The sequence below is a fragment of the Gobius niger genome, assembly GCF_951799975.1.
Source record: "Gobius niger genome assembly, chromosome: 15".
Taxonomy (NCBI): Eukaryota; Metazoa; Chordata; class Actinopteri; order Gobiiformes; family Gobiidae; genus Gobius; species Gobius niger.
In genome coordinates, this window is record NC_136866.1 from 13,216,292 (window position 1) to 13,234,223 (window position 17,932).

Consider the following 17,932-nt stretch of genomic DNA (forward strand, 5'->3'; position numbering starts at 1 on the left):
TTTGAAAAAGGATGTGAAAGTAAGAATAAAGACTGCAGATAACAGGTGTCTAAAATTGCCCATGAAGCTCCATGCGGAACACACTTGTACTTTGCTGGAATATTACGCAGTGTGGCTTTTACTTTGACACCTCCCTTTGTTTTTCAGGTCAAATACCCATGCTGTAAATTATCCATATTATTGAAACTGGTATGAATTGGTAAAACCTGCCAATTTGGGCATATTCAGCAAGAACCCTTTGAGCCACCTGAATTGGTTGGTACCTGAACCATACTGCACCTGCTCCACTACACACTATATTGTGGTTAGAAAGCTTTGTATTGTCACTGTACAGTAGTGTTTAATAAAGATGCAAGCAAGTGAAGTGTACTGTGGATTTGTGTGTGTTTTCAGTTGGATGAATAGTGGGATTGTAGCTGTTTCTAAAAATATATGAAGTTTTGGAATACTATTTCTGTTCTCACCTGGAGGAGGGGCACAGCAGAATCTATGGGGCGAACAACAGTTTTTCTTCAAATTGCGCAAATGTGTTACCTGCTTATCATTGCAAAAAAAAAAAAAAAAAAAAAAAGTTAAGTCTCAGATAAACAAACAAACAAACAAAAAGTTTCACAAAGGCGTCTCCATGTTTATTTATGCGTTTGGTAGCCATGCGGTAGAGGGCGCTCGAAGCTTCCGCAAAAAACCCTGGGTTGAAACAAGGAGAGCACCATGCTGAGCTGCTGCTGCTTTGGTGCGTAATGTTACTGGAAAGTGTGAAACAGAAGGGGCTATCTTTTTTTTTTTTACATACAAGAGCGGGCAGTAAAACGGACAAGGACAGCGCCTTTATGGCACGGTGGTAAATAAATGAAAAAGTTTCCCTAAATGCGCACACATTAGTGAGCGCAATATCGACACAAAATGGAAAGATAAAATGAATAATCATACCCCCCAAAAAAAAGCACTGTTTCATTTTGGATTGTCTAGCTTGCTAAAAAAGAAAACGTTCATTGCCTTCATATGAGCACAATTTGCAGCAAAACAACTCTAGTGTTTTCATTTCCTCGTAGCCTCATAACCTACAAAGCGGCCAATACATATATAGTGTTTGGCGCATGAATTTACGCACGACGCAAACGTGTAAAATGCGAATGAATTCTCACTGGAAACCCCGTCAAAATGAAGTTTTTTGGGGAGGCTGAGGTGCAGGGAAGGTAGGTGTGTATGTGCGCGAACGGAGGAGAGAGAGAGAAATAGGGAGAGAGAGAGAGGTCTCTTTCGGCGCATGGTGGTTGGCTGGTTGGCTGGCTGGGCTGGTGGGGGTTATTATACTATTGTCCGCCCCTTAATCCGGGTTGGCTCAGAGACTGCCCGCAGGCCAATTTGTAAGTGGTTTGCGCAGCTGCCAATCAAAGCTAGACATCCTCTCCTCAGGCCGTGGCATAGGGGGAACATCTCAGTTGCTGTGTGGAGAGATTTGACGGAGGAACACTCCCGCTGTACATGGACTCGCATCACCAGGCAGTGCCGCTGCAATACGCCGCCCCGTCTCCGATACCGCTCGCCGCCGCCGCCGCCGCTGCCGCTGGTGCTGGTGCTGGTGCTTGTGGTGGTGCTGCTGCTGCTCCTCCTCCCCGCGCACACACACACACGCGCGCACACCGGAACGCCTGGACTGGGGGGGGAACGAAAAACGACGAGCGCGTCCCCCCGAACCCCCCGCGACTCTCTCTCTCTCCCTCTCCGCGCTTTTGCATGTCAGCAGCAGCAGCAGCAGCAGCAGCGAGGAGAGGAGCCACCAGTGTCGCTCGTGGTCCCTTATGTCACTCTAATTGATCGGCGGCATGGGGAAACGCACCGGGATTAGGAACTGCCTCCCGATAGTGTGCCTGCTACTGTTGACGTTATGGACCGAGGTAAGACCGTACACAGAGCGAGCGATTGATAAAGCAACCACGCCGATTAAACTAAAATTGCTTGCAAAAAAAAATGGGAAAAGTTAGTGGGCGTGGGCGCGCGTTTAGGTTGCGTTCTTTTTTCCTTTTTTGTGATCGATTAATTGAATTACGTCAGTTGTGGGGAGCATGTGATCGTGTTACCATGACAAGATACTAGTGTTGGGGAATTGATAAAGGCTTAAAACTGGCTACTATTTAAAACGAAACAGGTTTTTCTTTTCTTTTCTTTTTTCTTTTCTTTTTTTTTTTTTTTACTATTGGGCCTGGATCAATGAGAAGTTGCTTGATTTCGCCTCTGCAGCAGGTTAGTCCAGGGGGGTACGCATGAAAACCGATGCACCTTCACGTGCTCCATTCATGATGCAGGGAATTGCCTGAGCAGCCGGTGATGCCGCATGAAAATGTGTCTTGGTTTCCGCTCGTTTGACGTGCAGGTGAAGAGTAGAGGTTCATTTCTTGCCCGCGTTTGTCAAGAGTCTCTGTTCAAAATTACAATTGCACCTGAATCATCCCTTGGTGGTTATTGCGTCTGTTGTATCTATATGCAGGATACTTCTTGCAACAATGTGGCCACTCCACCACTGACCACATGTGATTCATATTGAACCTTCACTTGTGTACATAGTGGCACAGTGCATTTATGAGCTGGTGCCATGTCCCAGTTGTTTATATGCGTGTATGTTTGGGCATGGATCACATTTGGATTGAATGTTATTTTCATTGTAGGTCCAAAGTTTGCTGACTGAGCTGTCCTTAAGGCAAATACTTGCTCATCTTTAGTGACCTAGAGCAGTCACTATATCACATTTAGGTTTGTGTGACAGCTTCCCATTGATGGATGCTCCTTATTACTTTTCATCAGATATGTTCACATGTTCTTGCCTCAGAGATGCTTGTGATTATCCTACTGTGGCACACTCTCTTGGAAAATTGTACTCTTCAGTCATAACCTAACCTTGTTTTTGTTGTTTATTCTCCCCCGCAGTTGTCCCAGTGCACGGGCCACTTCGAACTGCAGCTGATTTCGGTGGAGAACATAAACGGCGAACTGTCTGACGGGGAGTGCTGCGATGGGCCCAGGAACTCCCAGGACCTGCGCTGCACGCGGGACGAGTGCGACACCTATTTTAAAGTCTGTCTAAAGGAGTACCAGACGGAGGTCACCACCACGTCACCCTGCACGTTCGGATCGGCCGTGACGCAAGTTCTCGGTGGAAATATGTTTTCTTTTCAAGGCACTAAGAGCAATCCCAACAAAATTGACGAGGCTGGGAAGATTTTGATACCGTTTCAGTTCGCCTGGCCGGTAAGTTACGTTTTGGTTCTAGGCTCTAGGGTCTTTCTTCTACTGGGGTTCTAAAAAGTTAGTAATTGGATATTTGCTTTGGGCAATGAATCCTGCCAGGCTGTTGTTATCTCCTTAGGCAAGACACTTCACTTGCCTTGCCTTTAGTGATTGCATATCCTGGTCATGAGGAAGTGAAGGCATATGAATGGGTGAAAAGAAAAGATTCTTTGAGGTAGAACTGCACTGTATACAACTACCATTTGGACTGCATGCCCTTTCGAACATTACTCTCTCAATTTTCCCAAGTTTGACACTGGCACTCGTGAGTTCTTTGGCTTGCTCGGATACTTGGTGAGTAGATTAAAAGACTGATTTGGATTCAACAGTTTGTATGCAACTCCAGAGCTCTTCTCCCATAATGCCAAGCCAAATTTGTCATCAAAACATGATCTTGTCCTGGCGTAAACATGGGCAAGTCCTGGTTCAGCCCTTGTTAGTCCTTGGTTTAGTTTCTGTTGTATAATGATTTGTTGGCAATTGCAGATAAAAGTTGCTTGTACCAAACAGCAGTGTGCATATTGATCTCCAACTCACTTGACACTTAATTATATGCCCCTGCGCGCACAATATCATTAAGTCATTGAGCTTAGGACGCGTAGCTCGGGCTCATGGGTTCTGACACACATCGTGGCTAAACGATTGCATGCTTGGCCAGGATCCGGTTGCAGCTACAGTGCTTGGCCGTGTCATCTGGGTCATCTTTTAAAGTTGGTCTGATATATTACCTTGGCCTTGTTCCAAACGGACCTCCTCACACCTGCCATACCCATGATCGGGCAATTAGACAAGAGGAAATTGTTTTTTCGTGGGCTTGGGCTCGAAGGGTGAACCGAGTTGCGCTTTTTCGCATAATGTTTGGGCTGCACAGTTATTTTCAAATTCATCCCGTCTCCATTTGGGTCTTGTTCAAAACTTGCAGCGTTAAGCTTTTATAGTTTAGCCCTCTACAAACATGTTCTGAAAGGCATGTTGTTCTTGTATTCGTTTTGCAGTTTATAATCGAGTGTTCTCTCGATTGTTCTACTGTATGCAAACCTTCATGAAAGGAATTTACAAGCTGATTGAGATGGAAAAAAACAAACAAAGGAAGGTAAACTCAAGCAGCCTTCACATGGAGACCTACGCCAAGGCATTATTTTTGCTCGGGTGAAATATAGTGCGCACACCGTGACATTCAATTTCCATTGAGTCACAAATCCCTTGTATCGCATGTCAGTGAAGAATCTTCTAAAATGAATCGTGTGATATTTGAACAGGTGAGGTTGGTGTTTGAAAAGTCCTGTGCAGAATATTGCATCAGAATTGTGAACTTTATTCAAATTTGATATTAACTCCATGTTCAATGTGACAAGTTAGAGGAGAGTCTTTTAATGAAGGTGGAATGAGCTGTAAACAAGGCTAAATTTGACTATTGTTTATTCAGTTTCACATTTTTTTATTAAATTGAGTAGACAGATCCTTTCTTTATGTGATATTGGGATCCAGTGTGTGTATTGTCTTGCTGATATACCGCATAAAAAAATTGCACATTATATTTCCCGATCTAAAACCAGTGAACCTCTTGCTTCTTCCATCGTACCACCTGCTCTTCCCCCGTTCCATTCTACCCTTTATCCTGACGTGTGAAGTATGTTTCGCTCTGACATATGTGTTGCCTTTGGGCAGTAGTTTATTTCTTTGCTCTTAGTGCTTTTTGACACCTCTCCTCCTTCTCCTCTACCCCCGCTCATGCCGCACCCCTCTCCTGCTGTGGGTGCCAGGTGGGCCCCTAGTGGTCCCTGCAGGCTAATAGGCATGCCTGACTTCAGTATGACTGATGGTTGATGAAGTCGGCACGCGAACGCGGTGTGTGCATGTTATAACTGTTTGGGGGGAAAGTAGAACTCCAAGTTGCTAAGGCATTCTTTGTTTGAGCGCTGTAGGGGCTGCAATTTGCAGTGGACACTTTAACAGATTAGGCTGACTAATGAAGGAAGAGTGGAAAAGGATGATCAATTGGTTTGAGATGTGCAAATGAAAGACTTGTTTTAAAAGCTCATCATGTTTTCAACCCCTCTACATGACATGCTTTAGATACACCGCACTAAGGCTGTGCAATCTTTTCAGTTTTCAGTTTGTGGAAGACTACACCACAGGCTTTGCACATGGTAAAAAAAAAGCTCTTTGGAAACCGGCCATTTTTTTTGTTTTATGATATTGTATTCACTATTACTTGAGTGCACATTTTCCTGTCTATATTCTCCTGTCTTATGCCTATTTTCGATTCTCCTTTTCAGAGCTTCTGTAGGGAAACCTATTGTGCATGTTCTTAGTGGTAGAGGAAACCAGAGCGCCCATTGCAGCGTGGGGAGAGCATGCAAACGCCACACGGAAAAGCCCGAAATTGAACACTGTGCCACCGTGATCCATTTTGGCAAAACTTCTTGCGTGAATGGGTCACAAACAATCACAAGTCCGTTCTCTTACTGTCAGATGGCGTAGACCTCTGCCAAGGCGCTGGTCCTATCTTGCAACTACAGACAATGGGCACAAAGCTCTTGCAGCTCTTTAGCAGAAGGCTGGTGATTTGCTGCAGGGTTTAGCCAAAAGGAAATGGGAGCAAAGGACATTGTAAACTTTATTCCGCAATTCGCATTTACCATCTGCGTGACTTAGCTTCTCAAATGCTAATATCGCTAATCTCTTTTTATTGGGGCATTTCCAGTTAGCCACAACGCTCCTTGTCTCCTGATTACATTTCCTGTAGCCGTTTGTTGCTGACTAATGCTTTGGAGCCCCCAGGGTCCTGTAATGGCCTTTGTTCAGCGTCAGGTGGGCTCTCAGTCGGGGGCAAATTCACACCTGAGGAATACTGCGTTTTCATTTCTTTTACCTTTTTATCCATGCTGATATTCCTCAAACTGTGGTGTGCATGATTCTTCTGGTTATGGGATAGTTTTGCTTTGAAGTTTACGTTTGGTTTGTCCTTCTTGCTTGTCTGCGTATGTTCACAGTCGTCCGTTCATGTTCCATCGTAGCAAAGATTCCACTTTCTCAACATTTTGTTTTAGCGTTCAGTGTCCTGGTTTGGCCTTTGGTTAGTCCTTGTTTAGTTTTGTTTCTTTTCCCTCCTGGTTTAGTAAATCCAGCCTAGACGATTTAGTGTCCAAGAGCAACAAAAAAGGTACAAAGTGATTTTCCTTCTCTTATGTTGTTAACTGTCTAGTCAATGTTCTTTCTGTGGAGCCCATTCACCCAATCAAAGATGTCTACCTGCACATTCCTGATCGTTCCATCCTGACTTGGTTGGTTTGACCGGCTGTAGACCAAATTCACTCTGTCATTACGCTCTTTTTGTCCTGGTTTAGGTGAAACTTTGTTCAGGCTTGTCCTCAATTGCCCCCGTTCAGCGTTCTCATTTTATTCCATTCCAGATGCTACCTGCTGCACCTAATACGTGAAAGTGCTACTTACTTACATTGTCTTATCCCCCCACCCGATTTCTACTGTGACTCCGAGCTTTTGTGTTCTGTCTCAGAAGTGGGCAGCTCCCGGTAACAGGCCACTATAGCCGTGGCAGATGTCACAACAAGCCTGTCTATGGCTCCAACAAACAAAGATGCAGTGTGTGCTATTGGCTGGTGTCATCTGGACAGCTGTTCATTTCAGCACTCATTCAGTTGCAGCTGGCATTGTCTTAGCCCTGGGGATAATCCTTGAAAAGTGATGCAAAAAAGTTTTAAGTCACTGTCTATTGTGGCTGTATTGTTGGCAGTCGGCACATCTGCACAGAAAAGGCGGGACATCCCATTTCCCCCCGTCGAAGTTGCAAGTAAAGTTTTAGAGGAAGGGTTTGTATTAGCCATGTATAATATGGCACTACAAAACTAAAAGTAAGCTGGGTTACCTTAGCTCATCTTGTACAGTATGTCATATAGTATAAAGTTTTTGGCTCTAGTATGTGGCCCCCCAGATCATCTATCCATATCGATCCTACAAAGAAAACAATCTACTAAGATTATATTAGAGATCGACATTAGAGACCGATATTTGGGTATTTTACAATATCGGCTATTGGCCGGTCTAACGCCAATTAAAAGCCGATATCTCAGGGACTGAAAATGATGGGGACTTCCCGTTTTTTGCATTGGAAAGCGCTATGTCAGGGCTTTAAAAAGCGGCCCGTCTTAGACGTCACGGTAACAGGGGAACATGAAACTTGGTTAGCTACAACTTTATTAAACAGAAACAAGTTTCACTAAACCTCAGTCAATATGGACATGCTGCATGTCATTTTGAAGCTCGGAACCGGGAGTATTCAATCACTGAGTGAGTTTAATGCCAATGTTAAGGACAGCATGCTAATGCTAATGGCAGCTAATCAAGGCTGGAACAGAAACGATTGAATCACCTAAAGTGATTAAATAAAATCGGCCACTGCTGGAGTGACCAAGTATTTGTGTTTTTACAGGATTACAGACCACACATTTTGAAAGAACAAAAATATTGGTTAAAAATATCGGACCGGCATATTGGCATCGGCCAATAAAAATCCCCCAAAATCATCATCAGCCTTTGAAAAACCCATATCGGTCGACCTCTAATCGATATAGTAACCATAGGATAGATATAATAATGAATACGTCATTGCAGTCTCTGAAATTGACATTCCTCATCCTAAATAACCAAAACAAAAACAATGCAATCATATCATATCATGATTTAATTTGTAATAAAGTATTGCAGTACAGAAGCTTATACAAGCACACCCCCTGCTTTGTACAATGGCCTGTTAGTTGTATGGCACACAGCTTTCACTTTCATTTTGATATTATGACTCCCTATTTTACCTCTTTATAGAGTTATGTCGTTATTCCTTCTTTTATAATGATCTCGGTATTGTACAAAGTGCATAGCAGTGGTTTATATTTGACGCTTCCTCCACTGTGTGAATAGCGATGCATCTCTTTGGAAGGCGTCCAGTGATCCCCCTGTATTGGCTCGCCTTACACCGTGAGGAGAGTGATGCTCAGCCTACGCTCGTGGGTTTCTCTGTGGGCTGGGACTCACCAGGGCTGCTCTGCTTTCACCACCAGCCAGAGATTGTTCTTAAGACTTCCCTCTCAAAAACCGGACAGGAGTATTATGTGTTCAGTTTGTAGTCAGTGTAGTGATGAGGAAAAGGCAAATTTAAGATGCTTTTGCTTACAAGTTATCCACTTTGGATCATCTTGTTTCTGTTTTTTTGGTGCAATGGTTGATCAATAAGAAAATGCCACAATATTGGACAAATATTTATGTAAGCTTTGAGTGGTTTTCCATTGTAGACGAAGGTTTTCAAGTCATGTGCACTGGGTTGTTTTACATTTGTGCCTCTCACTTCAAGTGGCTTCGTCAGCTGCAAACTATCTTTTACCTGCAGGCTGTATATATACATAACTTACGAGAACTGGTCTAAATCCGTGTAAACCCAGCCTTCTGCTAAAGGATTATTTGCTGAGAAAGCCTCTCAAGGTGAAAGCTGAATTTTCTATTTTAGTTTTGGTTAGTCTTTTTCACTTATTCTGAGAAATGCTTATATCTGTCCAAATTTTAGCAATATTAGGTCACTTCAAGGTACTGTGTATCTGCATTATCATGGCATGGCCTGAATTTGTGCCTCTGGTTGGGTTTCCTTTTGGTGAGCAGAGAGAGAGTCATGTCTTAGCTACTTCCATTTGAACACTAATGAAATTGCCGGTGGAATTTATTTTGCTCTCTCTCTCTCTTTCTCTTTCTGTAACTGTATCTCTTCAGCCGGGATGTGTGTCCGAAAGTACCGTGTTATGGGTGCAGATTAGGTTTAGGAAAAGATACCAAAAAATAGCAATTTTGATTTCCTTAAAGTATTCTTTTAGCAAGTTTTAGTTTTAAGGACCGTAATAAAACAGTTGGCAAATCTTATTTTGCCAGAGAAATGGCAGTTTCTATGTTATACCACAGTATTTGACCACTGTGCCTATGTCCAGATCGCCCCCTGTATGATATGACTCCATTGTTCTAGGCTTTGGACTGACAAAAGAGTCATCAATGTCAAAAACACACTGAACGCTGTGACTTGCGATATACGATACGGCTGTGCAATATCGCAATGACGATATTATTTCGATGTTTCACTAAACCATTTCAACACGACATGTTCCATTCTAATGAAACACAAATGGTAACTATTTTTTTAGCAAATTGTGGCAAAACAAGAGATCAGAACACTACAGCCGGACCAAAACAAGACAATAATTGAACACATTTATAAATTCAACGCCTTGTTCGTTTTTGCAAAAAAGTTTGCAAAAAAATGTGTTGACCTCAGTGTCCGATAAAGGCTTTAGTGATGTTGCGATATATTGTGACTGCGATACAGATATTGCATCACCCAATATCACAATACGATATATATTTTTTTCCCGATATATCGTGCAGCCCTAGAACGTATATTGATACACATTGTTGGTATGAACTTGGTAACCTTTCCTAAGCTAATACACTGTACCATTAAGTTACTCTGATAAAGAAGACATGCCTGCATTGATTTGCCTTTGGCTTTTTCCAGCTTTACAGTCGATATCTGGACGTCCATCATCCCATAAGCGCTAGAAGCACATGGTCAAGTTCCCGTTTAAACCATGTTAATCTGTTCAGACCTGCTCTCTCCCTCTCTCTCTCTCTCTGATTTTGTTTTTCCTGGAGCAAACCCAAAGTATTTGAATAGCTTTGGTCGACTGCGTATAGAAGTGCAAACAGTGGTTCCCTCGCCGCGAGACCTCGTCGCAGCGCCCGTCACTATTACAGGCTGTACTTCTAACAGGCTAATAAATCTCACGCTAATTGGGTTGATCCGCCAATTGGCATATCTGAAAGGCGGCCAATGCTCTCTGCGTTTAGCTGTTTGCATATGCGATTTACATCTACTCCTGGCGCATGACCAAGCTGAGAGTAGGGATGTCCAATTTCTTATGCAATGGAGGGTATGCAGATGATTTTACAGCGTGGCAAGAGAAGCCAAACGAGCGTCACTGCTGTGGTAGAAAATGCATTCCAATGTGGAGGTTTCGGTTTAGAATGAAGTACATCTATAGTTAGGGGTTCCTACGATCAGAAGAGCAAACCCCTCTGCCACTATTTGTATTGGAGACTCTGTTGGCTAATCCTTTCTGCTTCTTTGGCGTCCTCCTTTTGATTCCTAACACTTCCGAGTGAGAAAGAATCTATTAACTTCCCGCGCTTCGGAACTGGGACATTGTAATTGTTGCTAAATTAATATTAGAAATGGGACTGCGGCTTTTTAACACCAAGAAAGAAGCGCTTCAGAAAAGATTCCGTCTTATTTTGCGGTGCCAGCCAAGTCGAGATGAAAAACGGGCATTAACAGGGCAATGACATAACCCGCAGCGATGGGGGCAGAGAGGTCAGCACTTTGGGTTTTAGCGTGGGGCCAGTCTGTGTGAAGTTTGTATGTTAAGTCTATTTCTGAATGGGTTTCCTCTGGGCTTCCGAACAAATTTGTGTGGCAAGTTTTCCTACGGGGACAAGACGCGAGAAAACGCTGTCTATACAAAGCAACAACAAAACCAAGAGCCAGTTTGTTGTTGTTATTGTTGTTGTTGTTGTGTTGCTTACCCGTTCACTGCCCTCTGATTCTGATGCACTGTATTTTATGGTTTGGGCTGCACCCACACCTGATCCAGGTCCTGTTGCTTGGCGACCGCTGCTAGTAAACAATTCTATTGCTCTCCTGGTGCTCCCCCACCCCTCCTCCCTCACTCTCTCTCTCCTTCGATTCACTCCACCCCCGCTCCCTCCTTTTCCTCCTCTGTCCTCGTTTGGTCTCAGGGCTGCGCCGCTCACCTGTAATTCAGTCCCGCTCGCTATTGATTATTCGATTGTTCTAACACAAATCGAAGCCCTAAGTGAAATGTCAACCTGCCTTCACACGTGCAAAGTTTTGTAAATAAATGTTATTTTTAATTTGCTAATAAAAAAAAGCTGATTCATGAAATAATTGTCAGTTGCATTACCTATTAGCAGTACCTTGCATTTTGTCCATGTAATGTTTTTCTTTTGTGTGTAGGTCAGATAAAAGGTATGAAGTGGGCTAGCACGAGTAGCTCATACTCTGAGCATTATGTATGAGCTTCTGAGCTTGGATACAATTTACATATTACAAACAATTCTGTTCCGTTTCTTGTGATGAAGATGATAAAGTGTTTTGAAGTATAGACTTGGATTGCGTGTGTATAAGCCGTAAGGACCGCTGGCTTCTTTTAATGAGAATATAAAAGTGTGCCAGCCCGTTTACGCCCCTCCACAGACCTCTTCCCCAAGTCCCTAATCAATAACCGTAAAGCAGGAGGAAGCGTTGAGAGGTTGCTAACGCTGTAATGAGTCGAAAATTGCTGTTCACAACATTACAATCCCCCAATGTGGATTTACTCTTATAGCTTATTCCAGCTTGATCAGTTGAATGACTATTGTGACTTTGCAGGAGGATTGTATGCGATGTTGATCGATCGTCTTATTAGTTGAGTCGCATCCCGGCAGATACTTGGAGATTGGCAGATTTCGAGTGCAGTGTTGTTTGTGAAGGGGGGGCTTAACTTTAATGAGAACATTTTGTTTTGTTCTTCCTCATACTGAAAGGTACACCACAACCATGTTTGCTACATATTTTTCATTGCACGTAAGCAGTGTTTATTCATTGCCTTTATTTGTGTGACGTTTGGCGTTACATTTTCATAAGATTTTGTTAATGTGTGTTTTCGTTGCCTTGTTTTGGCAGTCCCATAGTTTTGCAACCAACTCGGCTTCCCTCCTCTGCCCCATTTGCTTAGTCACATCATCCAATTAAAACCGTTACCTGGAGCCATGTCTTTGTAAACAATATCTACTCTTACCTATAGTGTTTTATCTTGGTGCCATGTTGCCCTTAAGTTGCTGTTTTCTCACGTGATGGAGTTGAGTTCTATCCAATTGTAAAAATCCAGTTCATCCGTGATTGAAGAATGGAGGTTTTAAGTGATCTTAAAAAAAAAAAAAAATGTTTTTACAATCTCGCATTTTTGCTCTGCTATGCCTTCCTTCCATCCTGCACATTGTCCCCGATGCATCATTGTGGAATTAACGCTCGTTGCCATTAAACATCTGTGTCGAAACAAATACGCAGTTTCCTGGCATTGTTTGCTCCCACTTACCCTAAAGCTAATTCTGGCACTAAGCTTTGTGGGTAATCGTGTGTGTCATGTAATAGGCTCGCTCCGTATGCTGCAGGTGACGCTGTTAATGCAGATGAGCGGCGGGGAGTGATGTTTCTGCTTGTGCATATTTCCGTTGCCAATCTACCTCTGGCTTAAACCACCGCCTGTGCATTTTTGTAGGTTAATAGAATTGAGGGGTGGGGGGGCTGTGCAGGTGCAGTTGGCTCCCAGCAAAGGGGGGTCAGAGCTTGTCATTACATGGGCAGTTAAATTGTCACTGCTGTGTTGCTGGACCTGTTTGAAATGATAATGGCACTCTGCTGGAGACGTGGTCCGCAGTATGGGGTCCCGTGGCTCTGCATATGAGGAATCGGGAGGCCCAACATGTCAGATGTGTGTGTATCGTAGACGACTGCGGAATACCAGAGTTGGAATTTAGTAGGGGTATTTGGATGGTAATTTGTGCGAAAGAAAAAGTCTTGTAATTCTGTGAACAATACCATTAGACATGCATTCTGACTTGGTATCTTTTGAAATATTATCACTATTGCATTAATAGTTGAGGCCGACCGATATGGGTTTTTCTAAGGCCGATGTCGATTTTCGGGGATTATTTTTTGCTGGTGCCGATATTTTTGACTGATATTTTTCAAACGTCTGGTCTATTAATTCTGTGAAAAACGGTAATACTTGGCTGCGTCTGCAATGGACAATTTTATTTCATTACTTTAGGTGATTCAATCATAGTTTCTGTCCCAGCTTTGATTAGTTGCCGTTAGCGTTAGCATGCTGCCATTAGCATTAGCATACTGTTGCTGCGCAAGGATCAAAAATTACAATTGCGGTGGTTAAAACTAACTCAGTCATTGAATTCTCCAGGTTCTTTGTTTCAAAGTGACCTGCAGCATGTCCATATTCACTTCGATTTAGTGAAACTAACTTCAGTCGTTTTAAAGCCCCGGAGATATCGGCCGATAGCTGATATTATAAAATCCCCAAATATTGGCCCGATATATCAGCCGGCCGATATATCAGTTGACCTCGAATATGGTGGCATTTCTGCTATATCATTTGCCTCCACAAAGTGTTTTGTTTGACAGTGCACCATAAATGTGCGATGTTGCATTCTTAATACCTCGGCACGTCGCCAGCTAAACCTTCTGCAAGTCCAAATAAAGACACGCACATCTCCTAATTTACGCTGAGCTATTTTGCGTTCAAGTCAATGCATGAGTTTAGGCCCGGCTGACTGTCTGCCAATAACCAAGCCTAAGCAAATCATCATCCAATTGGAAATGTTTCAGAGAGACAGTTTCGCACTTAATCTATCAATAAAGTTGTCTCTGCCCTGACTTCCAATACGGTCTGTGAATGTTTCGCCCGAACTAGTGCTCAACTCATTAATTTGCATGTTTGTTTTTAAAGAAAAGTGCTTTCTGGTGCGCGTGTTTGACATGTTGCGCGGTGTCGCATGGCGCTGGTTAATTGGCAGCAGCAGGGGAGGGGTTTGTTGCATTGGAAGTGCATGGCTAATGACCCTGTTGGCATAGTAGCGTCGCGTGCTCAATGGTCCGTGTGTGTGTGTGTGTGTGTGTGTGTGTTTGTGTGTGAGGGAGTGAAGGCACAGCCGGCCCACAGTGCACCGGCCAAATACCTCGCCTTCAGTACCACATCTCCTGGCACGCGACTCCTGGCAGGCAACCTATTCAACGTGCCCTGTCAATTTCTATATCTGGCGGGGCCGTCTTCGCTTTATTTGATGCAAAGGTATATTGCGCACCCTTGGGCTGCCTCTGGGTGGATCGTTTGTACCTTCGGAGACTTGTACTTTTTGTGACGTCGGCTTTACCCTTGTCCACAAAATGAGATGTTGTGGAGAACAAAATCCTGGAATAAAAAAAGCGAAATATAAGGGTATCCCCTGTCCCTACACCCTCCTACCCAACAGAGAAGGGAAAAACTCGCTAACTCTATACTTTTTAGGCATAATGGAGAAGGATGCACCAAAAAGGGGCGTCAACCTGGACACTTCATTGCTTTTCTGGAGAAATGTGAAGACTGCACTTGGCCTGGGCATGTTACAGTGACACCGTCTGTCATAACATGCTGCTTTTGGCTTGTTGTATAATTCTACTTCAGGGGATGAAATACTATTAAAACAATAAAGTCCACTGTTAAAAAAAAGAAAATCCATCAGAACAAATGTGCCGAAACTTATCCAAATTTCGGCGCCAGCTCTAGCGATTGCCACATTGTGATGGATTTTACCGCTGGAGGTCTTTGATCCCAGCCCCGCAGCAGATTGAGAAGGTTGAGATTAGCTGCGAGGCCACGCTCCTGGTGAATGTCAAAAGTGTGTTTTTTTTTTTCCATGTCTTCGCTCGCATAGTTTTCTTTTTCTGTTTTAAAAGAATTAGGCTTAGAGATGAATATGGAGGGACTCTGGTGTGCAACTGATCTGATGTGAAAGGCTGTTGCATGTGAGAGGTGCCATAGAATAGAACTTTTTCGTCCCTGAATTTGACCTATCCCTCTAGAACAGTGGTTCCAAAAGTGGGAGTCGCACTCACAAGATGATTTGGAGACAGTACTGCTTTCATTTCACAAAATAAATAAAAAAATACATCAAATTCAATGTCGCAAATGTAAAAAAAGTATCAAGTAACTCATGCCCCTAGAGGCCATAAGTGCCACTGCAGTTGTCGTAGCATGAAGCGCTTTTTTACTCTGTCTGTGAGAGTAAATACTATGCTGACAGATAAGACAAAGGGACAGAGGGATATTGTACATCCAATTTTTCACTCAAACCTGGCTGTAAATACTGTTTAAGCGGCGCTAGCCAGCAGCTAGCTTTGCCCGTTAGCCGGCTAGCTTCTTCTTCATGGTTCCATTAGTGTGTATTGGTGGCTCCGACCCGGGGGCAGCGAAGTTGCATTTGTTTTCTGGCGAGAGACACCAGGGGGAGATGAATGACCCCCCAATCATCCCATTAACACTTGTATTACCTCCAGAAGGACCCAGGAAAAGTGCTTATTAAAGTAAACAAGTTACTTAGTTCTGCTTTAAGCCAAATGTCAAAACACAGTATCCAAACTGATGCCATTAAACCAGATTTTGAATGTTTTGCCCCTTTTAATGTTTAGAAAAGCTAATTACATTTTACTGAAGGGGGCCCCCCGAGTTGTTTGAGTGATTTGGGGGTCGTAGCCTGAAAAGTTTGGGAACCCCTACTCGAGAGTCTATATGCAGATCTCGTCAACCTAAAAGAATAGTCAATAGTGCGAACCACTCGGTGCTTCCAATTGCATGTAGTTTGAGCAGGAATAGATGGATCCAGAAATGGTCAAAGTAACTGCAAAAAGAGCGCACATGAAGCAGCAGCGATACTTCAGTGCGATTATTTGAACAAGTCAAAAAGAGTCATTACACCTGTGCTGTATAGGCCTCAAGCAATTTCCAACAGCCCCGCATTCCGTTATCTCGCAGATACATTATGGATTTACGATCATGGATTTGTCGGGAGCGTTTTGGGAGCCGTACCAAACGTGTCCTGGCATGGTGTTTGTGTGTCCACTGCCCTGTGCTTCAACACGAGTGGCACTGCGGCGCTGGCTCCACGCTGGAACAGCACTGTAGACCCAGTCCTCCTGGTAAAATCGAAAGCTGGGATTGACATCTCAGATTAATGAAGATTACATGCGGCGATTACTGGCCACGGGATGAATCGGGATGGCCTCATGTCCCATCAGAAGGCAATAAATCAGGAGATGTCAGCGCGGACCTCCCCGGGGGAACTGGGAAGGGGAGAGAGGTGCCATGGGAACCCAAAACTGACCCAAGGTTTAAGGTTCAATACGTGACATTGTTCCAGACTGTTCCTAAAACTTTGGGACACTTCTTCTTTTGGGTTGTCTTTTTTTAAACGGAGGCACTGGAGGCAGAACTCTTTCTTCAATTTACAGGTTTAGGAACTTGTGCATTTTCACCTGGAAACAAACGATTATTTCCACAATGAGCTTTTTTTTTAATGCAATTCACTGAATCAAGGTTTTCCACAACTTCTCAATAATGTAGTCATTTTTCCAAGGACAATGTCTACATTCTACAGATGCCAAAGTAATCTTGTATGTTAAAATATTTGAAGTCTAGCCTTTCTTTTAGCTTCCTTTTATTTTCAAACTAGCTTTCATTGTGCTTTGAACTCCAAAAAACAAGGCCGAAGTTTTTCCATATGTATAAATTTTTATTGTCAAGGGAACACTAGTTTAGTTTCTAAAGATGAAATGCCCCCTCAGACAATCGTATGTGAATGTGAAAAAAATTAATCCACATTTTTTAGTAAAACCAAAAAAAAATTCTAAAGCCTCTCGGCTCCTCCACTGGCATACAAGGACTTTTCCAAACAAGACCATAATATCGGCTGCTACATATTAGCCGGACACAATTTGTAGTGGAGGTAATTTGAGCGCTGACGTTTGGGGAAGCTGTCTGAACTTCGAAACAGGGGGAGCGCCACCTCATGACATCAGCATGAGAGGGCAAGAGAGACACTGGAAGAATGTAGTTACTCAAACGTGTCTGAATGAGGCAAAACACAACTCGAGGTTCGTTTGTCTCATAGGAACAACAAACTTTAAAGGCTTGCGTTGTTGCTGCGAAGTCCTTACGGGAACTCGCCGTTTGAAGAGCTCAACTTTTTCGGATGGCGTTTGGATCTAGGTATAGGCTCCAGCTAAGTCAATCAAGCCTCAGATCCCATTCAACCCCCCCCCATCCCATCACCGGCCGTTGATAGCGAATTGTTGGCTGACTAGGATCTTTGGCATGGGATTACACGGCAAGCCGGGCTCTCACATTCTTAGTATTCTTCGAATGCAAACACACGCAGCAGCCACATGCGGAGCGCTGACCCCTCTGTTTAAAGCGGAGCGTGCAGATCCCATGCTTAGTGACCCCAGCGTGCCCCTGGCTTCCACCTCTCCCTGCGCTCCCCGGGCTCTCTTTTAAACGGCCACCTTCCTCCCAGCCGAGGCCACTTTTAGCGTGGGAACCTTCACCTGTGGCTCTACCCATGGTCCATCAAACCGGATATAAAAAGCCCCTTTACACATGACTGATTTATTTTCAATTACTGATGTTATAAGAAGATAACTGTCCATATTGCAATCAAGATACATTTGCGAAATCCTGAACACTCCTATTTGATACCTACGTACATTGCTTTTGGCTTATGGGGTCATTTTGGGCACGTGCAAACCTTCTGCTTGCTAAAGACGCACGTATCACGTTGATTTAAGAGTGCCCCCCCTCTTCTTGAGTTGAAATGTCGGATTTCTTGAGGCAAATCCTCTAATCCAGAAGGGGCAGGGCAGGGTTTGGGTGATTTGACTGACACGGGGCTCATTGTGGCTGCAGATCACTGTTCCACGCTGTCA

At 43.6% G+C, this 17,932-nt stretch overlaps 1 protein-coding gene across 2 annotated transcripts in view; it reads left to right on the top strand.

Moving 5' to 3' along the window:
* Nucleotides 1–1,337: 1,337 nt before the first annotated feature.
* jag2b (jagged canonical Notch ligand 2b) overlaps nucleotides 1,338–17,932 on the top strand; it is a 47,290-nt gene continuing 30,695 nt past the window's right edge. The window contains exons 1-2 of one of the 2 annotated variants that reach the window (XM_079572364.1): nucleotides 1,338–1,898; nucleotides 2,926–3,246. In XM_079572364.1, the coding sequence (XP_079428490.1) occupies nucleotides 1,827–1,898; nucleotides 2,926–3,246 (393 nt within the window). In that variant the 5' untranslated portion in view covers nucleotides 1,338–1,826. The remainder of the gene's footprint in view (nucleotides 1,899–2,925; nucleotides 3,247–17,932) is intronic. The other variant, XM_079572365.1, reaches the window with a different exon arrangement.